The 12,316-nt window shown below is 38.5% G+C and overlaps 1 protein-coding gene across 1 annotated transcript in view; it reads right to left on the bottom strand.

The window, feature by feature from the left end:
* Positions 1–12,316, bottom strand: part of LOC106535680 (teneurin-1) — a gene marked incomplete at both ends in the record, with an annotated part of 47,401 nt that overhangs the window by 1,518 nt on the left and 33,567 nt on the right. Inside the window, 2 exon segments of the mRNA XM_014032746.1 lie at positions 264–365; positions 11,534–11,741. Of these exon segments, the coding sequence (XP_013888200.1) occupies positions 264–365; positions 11,534–11,741 (310 nt within the window).

Genomic DNA, 12,316 nt, shown 5'->3' with positions numbered 1-12,316 from the left:
TTTATTTAAATAAACTGAATTAGAGGTATAATTATTTGATTCTGTTGTTTGCAGATAATAACTGTATAGAAGTTTTTGGATGTTTTCAAGCTTTCATAAAATTTAAAGTACAGACCAAACGTTTGACAAATAAAATACAATAATGTCTAATTTTACTGGGTTTGAGTCTACTCCTGATTTAAGCTCCTTTTGCTTGTTTGTTTGTTGCTGTTATTTTTTTTTCAACAATAAGTTCATACTGTATGTCAGTAAATATTTCTTACCTTTGGCGCAATCAGGACCCAGGAATCCGGCAAAGCAGTGGCAGTGTCCGGCCACACACTCTCCGTTTCCATTACAGTCTGTGGAGCAGCCATCCATTGAGTCTGCAGGAACACACACACACACACACACACACACACACACACATTTATAAATCAAACACAAAAGTCACGGAAAAGAAAAGCAGAAATATTCCACATGTGACTTCATAAGCTGGCATCGCTCTCGATGTTATTGAATGAAAGATCTGATAAACAACGGATGGCTCCCCAGACACACGGGGCTGTATTAGATTAGCCTGATCCAGCTGCTATCGCTCTCAGGGGAGCGGCCAAGCACTCACTTACACTCAGTACCGCTAAGCACATTAAACTGCATTACAGGTTGGAAACACACTGCTCGCAAATTTACGAACATCAAGACTTTAATCAACAAACGGTTTACAAGGCCGCCGTCTGAAACGAGACAGAGCGAAATAAAACCTGACACTGTCACTGCGCGAGAAAGTGGCGAACCGGCGGAACGGTTGTCACAGCAGATGAACACACCGAACATCAGCGCGGCGCTTCTGTCTCCACTGTGCACCTGAGATTTATCAAATCTTCTTTGAAGATTTTTTTATATAAATTGAGCAAAAATCTAATTGATGGTGTTCGGTAAATTTCATTTAAAATCTAGCCAGTGGTTCACCAAATATTTTACTAACAGGTAAACAGGGTTTAGTGTAAGTGTTCCAACGTCTACCTTGAAAAAGAGATCTGAGATCTCAACGGGACTTGCCTGGTTAAATAACAGTAAAATAAAATAAAATAAAGTGTTGAAACTTGGGTTTTAAGCAAGTATCTTACACGAGTAACACTTTATCTGTTTTGAATTACTCTTAGCCACAATCCAGGACATTTTTCACGCAGTATCTCTAAATTTTCTGAGTTGTAGTCATTTTTTGTATTTTGTGAGGTCAGCTATAGCGGCCATCTTGGAGTATTTTAACTCCACAAGTTAATAAATTGTAAATGAACATCTAATGATTATTTCCTGAAGATGTCATTAAAATCTGCTCATTGGATAATGAGATATTTTGTTAACAGATAGACAAGCTGATCTAATATAGTTAATTTGGGGCAGCTGTGGCAGAGTGGTTAGGGGAGTCGTCCTGGAACCGGATGGTTGCCGGCTCGATCTCCCATCCAGCTGTCTCAGTTGTTGTGTCCTTGGGCAAGACACTTCACCCCTAATGCTTCTGATGTGTGTCCCATCAGTGTATGAATGTGAYTGGYACTGATTAGTCTCCATARATGATTGTGTTTGCTTTGTAGGATATCTGATAGAGTGCTGTGTGAATGGGTAAATGAGGACACAGATTATAATGTGAAGCGCTTTGAGTGTCCTGGATGGATAGAAAAGCACTATATAAGTACAGTCCATTTAACATTTAATAGCAAAATTTTAACAAAAAAGCTACATTTGTTTAAGCTCATAAAATATTGGGGGATCATTTTCAGCTACTACCACACCAAACTTTAGCTCAGTAACTTTAGAATGAGCTGTATTAAAGCCAGTTTTGTGTTTTTTAAAGTCAGTCGTCTGTGGTGGCCATCAGGAATCAAGCTGACTCCAAAAGTTAATCAATTGAAGATGAACATCTAAWGATTCCTGTCTGCGAGTTTCATTAAAATGTGGTCAATTGTTCATGAGATATCTTGGTAACAGACATGCACGTACTTCGCCTTTCAATGGCAAAATTTTTAATCAAACTTGAATTAGCTGCTTTTCTTCTACTGTCTTGCTGCCCCCCCCACCACACACACACACACACACACACATTCATACAATGTCAAACTGAATCCTCTGGGAGCAGGCAGAATGGCAACGATAAAGAAGAGAGAACACGTTTTTTTTTTTTTTGCCTTTTGCTTTTGGAGCATTATATAAGGCCGCTGAGCTCTGTCAGCTCTGCCTGAGATGGAGGATTGTGGTGAAGAAGTACCCAGAGGCTTGGCAGAGTTGTGGGATTTGAACAGCGCCGCTGCCTGTCATGTGCCAGCCGAGCTCAATCTAAGCCAGATAGAGTAATTAAAACGGGTGTCGGGGATGTCATCCTTTATTTGACCCCGTGCCATCCGCACTTGGCTCCTCTGAACCGGGATGTGCTCCTGAGTCAAAGCGCAGCAGCCGGAGTCCCGCTGGCTCGCCCTGTTTAAGGGAGCGTGGATGACAAATCCTTCGGTGGCACGCCTTGGGCACGCGCAAACACACACACACACTCAGCTAAAGTTATTATGTGACACCCGCCTTGAGGCGCGTGTGACACATGCTAATGAGACGGGCCCCAGCCAGTAGCCGGCAGCGCTGCGTTATCCTCAGGAGCAGCGCATCACTGCAGAAACCAAAGTCATTTTCACCTCCATCACCTGTCATCGTCAAACTGATGGAGAGAAGGAGTGCCAATCATCTCTCCTCCCACACASTCAGGAGGACTTACATTTGTTTCTCCATATGTGACTTCCTCTCTCTCTCAAAAAAAAAAAAAACTTTATATATGCCAATATTACATTCRGCACCTGACACATGATATAAGGTAAAACTTCTGCGCAAGGTCAGGGAGTTCCTTTTAATCCATCTGAAACCAGTTGTCCGTCCAGAGGCTCACAGGGCTTTAAGGTGCTGCGGTTATAACAATGATGGAAGCTCGGTATCTTTCGGGTCACTGTCCTGACCATAAAAAAACCTGAGGCAATTAGGAGCTAATGTATAAAGAGCCATGTCTCTGTATGTTGCTGTGTGTGTATGTGTGTGTGTGTGTGTGTGTGTGTGTGAGGGTGCAGTTTCATGGGACACCCACTTCGTTCTTTCCACTGACTAAACCCCATCCAGTTAGAAATCTCTCATGCCATAAGTTATTGGAGTTAAATGCTATTATAAAATGACTGCTTCCAGCCGAGGGTTCTGATTGGCCAAATAAGCGTTCCAATTGTACTTTATGAGCCCGTAAAGTTTCGACCATGCTTTATGACCCTTGGGCTTTATGAATTTATAGAAAAACGAATGGGCTGCTCAGCTAACTAGAAACATCCAGTAGTTCCATGATCATCCTCTTCTTTTCTTTTCTTTTCTTTCTTTTCTTTTCTTTTCTTGTTATTGTTTTGTTTATCATCTCCACAAGTGCCAACGCGCTTATCTTTTCCGCCGTCCGCCAAAAGATGTGCGATTTTAGAGGACAGACGATGCCGAGTGAAGTACGGCAATCAAGCCGARCTAATTGCGATGCAGAGGACGCCACTCTGCCTGAGCAGATTTAAAGAAGACGGTGTTAGAGCGGAGGTGACAAAATGGCCAAAATCATTAAGCCGAAGCTCTTGTGGGTTACATGCAAATATCCATGGCAATGATGGAGGAAATGAAGCTGTGGGTATCAGAAGCTGCTGCCATTGTGCTTCAAAATATGTTAAATTATGCTTGAAAATCTCATATTTTTTTTGTCAGGTATTTTAAGGTGAGATTCTGTGAAAAGCTTATGAATRGTTATTGTCTTACCTGCTGTARTAGTTTTTTTTAAACAGCTCCTGTCTAATAATGTCTAATCTGTTTGGTAGCAGTCCATGGAAACGAAATAAACCTTTAAATGTCTCAGTTTCACCTTACATAATTGTTAGATAGATTTGTGAGTTTATTTGTAAGTGCAAACAGCAGCATCAGTAGCTAGCTGTAGCATTTCCGGTGCACCTTTTAGAATCTTCTGTGGGAATATTTTCTCTCAGAATAACTGCGTAAGGCAAAATTGGTAGAAATGGAAATRTATAAATTAGCATTAAGAAAAATGMTGTTTTAGGACAACAATCCACTTCGGCTTTGGCCTCACTGAAATCACACACGAACTTGCTAATTTGGTCAGATGGTCATTGGTATATAGTATTTAGACTGGCATCGAGACGTTGAGCCCACAACAGGACCAACCCTCACTGTTGGCTGGTATCAATAAAAGTTTGAATTCATAACTCTTTTCCATAAACAAATGAAACATCAGATCTTTTTTTCTCCATGTATTGACGTTGGTTAAATTACACAATTTGTATACATTGCATATGATCAAATTTGAGGTTTTTCTAATACATTTAGCTGTAATTAGTTCATTGTGTGAGGGGTAGTAGGCAGGGCTTGAAGCTCAACATTTTTAGCGCGCAGTGGCATCTTTTATAAACTGGACTCTGCTGGATGCAATTCCCTAAAACATAAAAAGATGGGGACACTGTCTATAAAATTAAACTATTTCTCCAAACTTGGCCATTCAAAAAGCTACCTACAGCAGGTAAGATATTCATTTTTTTTCATAACCTTTTCACAAATCAGGACTTCAAAAATAACTAAGCAGCTGTGTTAAAATCTGCAGAATTTGTCTTCTAATTCATTAAATTATATTCAGAATCTGTTGCAGCAGCGTTAGGGCTTCAAATTTGTTTGCAAATAAAAAATATTTGGTGAAATTAATTTTTCACCAACACAAAATTCCACATGAACACATAAAACTTGTATTAGAACTTTGACCAAAGTAACAATTTGTTAATTTATTTGTTTTACCATCTCAGCTGTCAGTCAAGCTTTTAATCACACTGTTCAAAACTTATTTTCCTTGGACGTTTTATTGTTCTTTTGAAACCATCTCCATGTCTTACAGCCGCAGCGTTAGTACCAACAAAACAAAAATACTTTACAGAAAAATCACAGAGTACAATCTGCACTCATCTAAATATTTAACAGGGTCCGACAGGCAAAATATATTCAGCATGATTTTATTTACGTAGAAAAACAGTCCTGCTGACTATTTTAGATCCTGCTCACTAATCCAAAGTAAAACATAATTAAATTCTCTGTGAAAAGGCCCAAAACTGAATAAAACACCAGGATAAATATTGCTTTTCAACAATCACTCATCAAGACTTTGAATTTCGTTTTTCTTTTTTTGTATCAAAAATTATACCACTTTGACGTTCCCTAACAGGGTTTTCTGTCATTATTTTAATTATCTTGGAGGGTACCATTTTTGCATATTGTGTGTTTGTCTGCCCAACAAGCAGGTTTTTATGGTGCAATCAGCATCATACTGTATCATGTTCGTCAACTTCTCATATTTCCTCGTCAAAAAACTACACTGCATTGATTTCATATTATTCTATTCCTTTATTTTCACAATGGTCCTGTGCCTCCCACTCCCTCTTATTTGTACTCCTCTCCTTTTTATGTTTTGTTGTATTCAGTTTCTATTTGCAGAGGAAAAGCTCAATTTCCCGACAGAGATCATCTGGTTTCTCCCTCCTCTCTCTCAAGCGACAGCATACAGCATCTCTTAGCAGAATTTACCGCCCCGCGGCTCGCCAGCTTTGATTTCCTGCCTCCAAAACAAAGCGGTGTCGGGTTCTAAACCTCACTCGGAGCCCAAATGGGCACTAAAATGAACTTTGACACCAATCCATAAATTTTATTTTTTTTACTTAAAAAAATTAACAAAAAACAAAACACTTGATTAATTATGTTRGGAAACTGTTTTTCGACTAAACACTTCAGCTCTGGAGCTATCTGCTCTGTGAGTATTTGATTTCATTATTGAAGTTGGGTTGGGGGGGTTTGCGCTTCTTTTTCTYTCTCTTTTGGGGTTTGTTTTGGTTTTTGCTCAACTCAAAAAAACACGACTCAAAGGTTGGGTCTATTCTAGACTTTGCAGACAGCATGGTGTCAACAATTGTTTGACAACTCTGAAATAAAATCTGTTTCGCTGTCACACACTGTCAGTCATTGTGAAAAGGACACTGTCGATATGAAGATGAAAGACGTCTTCAGTGCACTGTTTTGGCTCCGTGGAGCTGTTTACTGATTGACTTCCACATCAGAATTGTTGGGAACTTGTTGAAACTCGTATTTGGCCTGAAGAATTCTCGTTGAAATAATCTCAATCTAATTTTATTGCCTGACRCCAAAGAGGAGAGGTGACAACGTTTTTGCCCTAATCTCTGTGTCTGTTTGTCTTTAGTGTTAGCAAAATATTCCATGCACCCCTGATGAAACTGAAAGAATACAACAAATAATAATCAATGTATGTACGGCACAACTACAACTAATTAACTTTCTGAGTTAAACTCATTGAAGATCAGAGGTTTCAAGTTACAAAGTAGAAAAACCTTGACACTATTTTTAAGTAGAAATTTTGGTTATCTATACTTTATTAGCGTAATTATTTTTCTTTTCTTTCCTTTTTTTGCGTAATTATTTTTCAACAGACTTTTTACTTTTACTCCCTACATTTTCACATAATTATCTGTACTTTGTACTCCTTACATTTTAAAAATGCAAGAAGTATTTAATTTCTATTTCACTTCGGCTTGTTTTCTTCTGACTCAAAAAAAACAAAAAAAACAACTTACCTAGTTTAGTTGCACCTCCTGGATAGAGTGAATTTAATCATGGTTAGATAGGAAGTATAAATACTGTATACCATTCTGACACATTATTGGTTTGTACGATCCATCACACCTACAGCGGGTAAAATAAGTATTGAACACGTCAACATTTTTCTCAGTAAATATATTACTAGAGGTGCTAATGACATGAAATTTTCACCAGATGTCAGTAACAAACCAAGTGATCCATACATACAAAGAAATCAAACCATAAATGTCCAGAAATGAAGTTATTTGTAATAATGTGGAATGGCAAAAGGAAAAAGTATTGAACACATGAAGAAAGGGAGGTGTAAGGCATGGAAAGCCAAGACACCAGCTGAACTCTCTCAGTAATTAGAAAGCAAGCCTGCCCCTTGTCAGTGCAAATTAATATCAGCTGGTTCAGTCCCAAATGATGGCCAGGTATCACACAAGAACCATCTGATGATGGGTAAAAGTAAAGAGCTCTCTCAAGACCTTCACAACCTTATTGTTGCAAAGCATAATGATGGCATCGGTTACAGAAGAATGTCTAAACTTCTGAAGGTTCCAGTGAGCACTGTTGGGGCCATAATTCAGAAGTGGAAAGAACATTATTTCACCATAAACCGACCACGACCAGGTGCTCCTCACAAGATTTCTGACAGAGGAGTGAAAAGAATTATCAGAAGAGTTGTCCAAGAGCCAAGGACCACTTGTGGAGAGCTTCAGAAAGACCTGGAATTAGCAGGTACGTTTGTTTCAAAGAAAACAATAAGTAATGCACTGAACCACCATGGCCTGTATGCACGCTCACCACGCAAGACTCCACTGCTGAAGAAACAGCATGTTGAAGCTCCTTTAAAGTTTGCTGCACAACACTTAAACAAGCCTGTGAAATACTGGGAGAATATAGTCTGGTCAGATGAGACCAACATTGAACTGTTTGGATGCCAGAATACACATCATGTTTGGAGGTCAAATGGCACTGCACATCAGCCCAAAAACACCATACCAACAGTGAAGTTTGGAGGTGGGAACATCATGGTGTGGGGCTGTTTTTCAGCATATGGTACTGGCAAACTTCAAATAATAGAAGGAAGGATGAATTGAAAAATGTACAGAGACATTATTGATAAAAAAAATCTGCTTCCATCTACCAGGATGATGAAGATGAAACGTGGCTGGACATTTCAGCAAGACAATGAGCCCAAACACAAAGTCAAGGAAACTCTCAGTTGGTTTCAGAGAAAGAAACTAAAGCTGCTGGAATGGCCCAGCCAATCACCTGACCTGAATCCAACAGAAAATCTATGGAAAGAACTAAAGATCAGAGTTCATAGAAGAGGTCCACGAAACCTTCAAGATTTGAAGACTGTTTGTGGAAGAATGGGCCAAAATCACACCTGAGCAATGCATGCGTCTTTAAGCTGTCATTGACAACAAAGGCTTTTGTACAAAGTATTAGATAAATTTCAGTAAGTGTGTTCAATACTTTTTCCCTGTGCCATTCCACATTATTACAAATAACTTCATTTCTGGACATTTATGGTTTGATTTCTTTGTATGTATGGATCACTTGGGTTGTTACCAACATCTGGTGAAAATTTCATGTCATTAGMACCTCTAGTAATATATTTACTGAGAAAAATGTTGACGTGTTCAATACTTATTTTACCYRCTGTATATGAATGACACAAATTATGTCACACGTCTGCTATGTCCAGCTGCATGTAGCCTATTATGAAGATGACCATGACAGAAATATACATACTGCATATACTGTATRTTTGCAACTGAAACAGGTTGTCTGCTGCATCCCACATTTTTCCAACATTAACAAGAATATAGTAATTATGGTCTTTAGAACAATGTTTTTTTTTTGGGGTGGGGGGGTTGGGGTTGTGCTCTGCAGGCCCTTGTGGAGCTGCTTATAAGCTTTTGTCCTTAATGGCTTTTTTTTCTATACATTAATTATACTTTAAGTACTTTTACATTTTTATTTGAGTAAAATGTACGAGTTGATACTTCAAGTTCTATAGAAGTTTTTAAACTCTGAACGTTTGAGAGTCATTCCTAAACACTTACTGATCAGAAGATTGGTTTTTAAAACTTTGCCATTAACATTACAGTCAACTGTGTCYGTTAGTAAAATATTCCATAAACCACTGGATGGTTTTTTATGAAACTGAACTATAATTTCATGTTGTAGATATTAAGCTTTATCACCAAAAAAAGTTCTAGCACTGCACATTGCATTATCTTTGTGCTTAAAACTTGAACATTAAATGTTGGTATGAAACCTGTCTGTTAGCAACATATCATAAACAACTGAATAAAAATCTCAGAAAGTGATCACTGGATTCACATACACAACTGATGGATTTTTGGCATCACTAATTTATGATGGCTGCCACAGCTAGACAACACAAAAATGGCTATAACCTAACTAGTTTTAAATGTATTAAGCTAAACTTTGGTGTGATAGTAGATGAGAGTCCTTCACAACAATATTCTAAACTATAGACATTTTTCAACATTTGTGGCTTTAACTGTTCAAGTCAACTCTGTCGATGTGTTAGCAAAATATCTCATGAAGGACTGGACAGATTTGAGTCAAATTCTCAGAACGTAACCATTGGCTCTACATGTAAAACTCATTAACATTTAAAATCAACCATATTCAATATGGCCGCCACCCCTAATTAACCTCACCCAACCCAAATGGCTTTAACTTGTTACAGACATTGAGATAGAATTCGGTGTGGTACTAGCTCAACATATTCTTCGAGTTCTATCACATTTTGCACAATCTAAGTTATTGCTTGAGATCACACATCACCTCATTTACAAGGTTTGACTAAACCAGAAATATTTAAATCTCTTTTCTGAACAATATGAAAGCTGGCAGACCTTTCATTTTCACAAAGCATTGCTCACCTGTTTATCACATCATCACACTTTCAGCTAGATTACCAATTTGCTACRTAAATGACCAAAAACTTCGTGCCCACTTTTTGAGGAGGGTTCTTTAACCACTGTATCCTCTTAAGGTATGCTGGACAATGAGGCAGTGGAGAAATTGCCCCACTAATTATCCACTTGTCTATATTCAGCCGCATACTCTTGCATTATTCACATCATTCAATTTACACTGCCACCCGTGTGTGTCATTGCAATGAGCTGCAGTTAGCAAGCCCTGTTATTATTACAGGAGCTGTCCTCCTCTTTCAAACTGCTGTCTCTCCTGCCATGACAAAACTAACTCGTCTAATAGGAAAAGTTTCCTCCAAATGTCAGTGAGTTTTAAATCTCTCCTAAACATGTTTGCATGTTTCTGCATTTAAAAAAACACAGATAGGAATGAAAGGCCTAGCATCCCTGAAAGAACTGCATAAAGCCTGTCACTTTGCATTAAGAGTTGGACAAAATCTTATTGTGTGCAATTAATCATCCAGAAAACTGACTCTGATAAATATTTGGCACTTTGCAATAACTGGGTTAAATGTCATGTGATGATATGTGTGACATGCTGTGCACATGTGGTAGAATGGCGATATGCAGCACGGAGATAATGCTAACACAGAGCTACTTTGAATTTGCTTAATCACCTGAGAAACATCACCATAAACGGAGCACGAGGAAAGCCAGAAAATGTGGATCGAGGCGACATCAGCTACAACAAACTCTCCTCCAGCGAATGTCGGAATACAATCTACTCAGTTGAGAATCTGTGATGCAGTCAGTCGATTTGTCCCTTACGAGCAGCAAAGTAAGTGCTGGAAGGAGGTAACACGAGTATGATTTTTAAAATGAAGAAGTTYGTTTGACTGATGATTTGTAAGTATAATTTTAGAACACAGGAACTGATTTAAAGTCTGAAACAAGTGCAACTGTAATCTATTAATTCTCATTTTAATCTTTATTGGCTAAATGCCACAATTATTTTTTTGTAAATATTGCCCAACATTGTAGAAATCTAAAAATAAGGTGTGCTAACTATTGAAAGCCTCTCAACTTTCAGCCATTTAATCTACTTTTCTGACTGTATTTGAACTTATTATATCACTTTTTTTGTGTTTTACCTTAATTTACTCCATTTCTGGTAAATGRTAAATGGTACTGAACTTATAGAGCGCTTTTCAAGTCCCTCTGGACCCCAAAGCGCTTTACACTAACAGACATTCACCCATTCACACTCACATTCACACACTGATGATAGCAAACTACATTGTAGCCACAGCTGCCCTGGGGCACACTGACAGAGGTGGGGCTGCCATGCACCGGCGCCACCGGACCCTCTGACCACCATCAGTAGGCAAGGTGGGTGAAGTGTCTTGCCCAAGGACACAACGACTGAGACGGCTGGACGGGGGATCGAACCAGCGACCTTCCATTTAGGCACCTTAGGACAATAAAGGCATTTGACTTATAAATAAAAGTTACTTACTTGCTTATCAAATTCTAGCTCAACATATGTAAAATTGACCATTACAGCCATTTATGCGTTGGYTAATACCAGTTATATTTGGAGGCCATCTTGAATTGAATTGAATCTAAAAGTCAATCATTTGTAGATGTTCATCCAATTAACAGTATGATTAAAATCCAACCAATAGTTCATGAGATAGCAATGTTAAAGTTTTAATCAAAGAGAAGCACTTGAAGTATGTGTTGTGAAAAACATTTAGCTACAACCACACCAAACTGACAGAACTGCATGAGATATTGCTGTTTTTGTCTTTTAAAGTCCGTTTGATGTGGCAGCCATCTTCAGTCAGGTTGAATCAGCTGCAGATGTAAGGACACATAAAAGGCACACGAAACACAAACAGAAAACAGTCAGCAATGATCCCCCTCACCTATGGGCATGCTGTGGAGCAACACTTGCTCCAGGTTGCGTCCATCGTTGTAGAGAGCGAGGTGCCAGGTGCCGGGGTCCATGTACTCGATGAAGCCCGTTTCTTGCAGGCCGCTCAGCAGCAGGCCTTTAGGAGCTTTGGCGGCCGAGACGGGGTCAGTCAAGGATCTGGGCAGGGCCTTCCCATCCAGCAGTTTCACAAAGTCGAACTAAACACAATACGGGAACAGACTTATTACCCAGCTGGCATGAGCAAGATAGAAATTCAAAAAAACAGCATTAATTCAGCAGATATTTGCAAGTCATGCTCTGTGCGGTGATGTGTGTCTGCTTCGGGGTGAGTTGTATGAAAATGAGCAGAATGGAAGTAGTCAGGGAGYACTATTCCTGTAGAAGTGCATGAGATATGCAAAATGAGAATCCACATAAAATGAAGAAAATAGTGTAGATGATCCACTGCATGTCAGTGCTCAAAGAAACTTCTTTGAGTTTCTTAAAATTAGAATCTATTTGACATCACATAAAAAATACCTATTTTAGAGTGTCCATTTTTGCAGGTAAGATTTACAAAAATAAAGCAGCAGAAAACAATAATAATAATAATAATAATAATAAACTTTATTTATATAGCACCTTCCAACAATGCCTTGCATCGACTAAAGTGCTTCACAAGGTAAAACAAATACAATCAAGCCATAAAAATCTGTACTAGTTAAAAATACAAATTACAATAAAAGAAATTAAAAAAGATATTTAAGATGCTAAAAATTAAACACCGAATGCC

The sequence above is a fragment of the Austrofundulus limnaeus genome, unplaced genomic scaffold, assembly GCF_001266775.1.
Source record: "Austrofundulus limnaeus strain Quisiro unplaced genomic scaffold, Austrofundulus_limnaeus-1.0 Scaffold1527, whole genome shotgun sequence".
Lineage (NCBI taxonomy): Eukaryota > Metazoa > Chordata > Actinopteri > Cyprinodontiformes > Rivulidae > Austrofundulus > Austrofundulus limnaeus.
The sequence above is the reverse complement of the archived record's forward strand: the minus strand, read 5'-3'. Positions and strand labels throughout refer to the sequence as shown.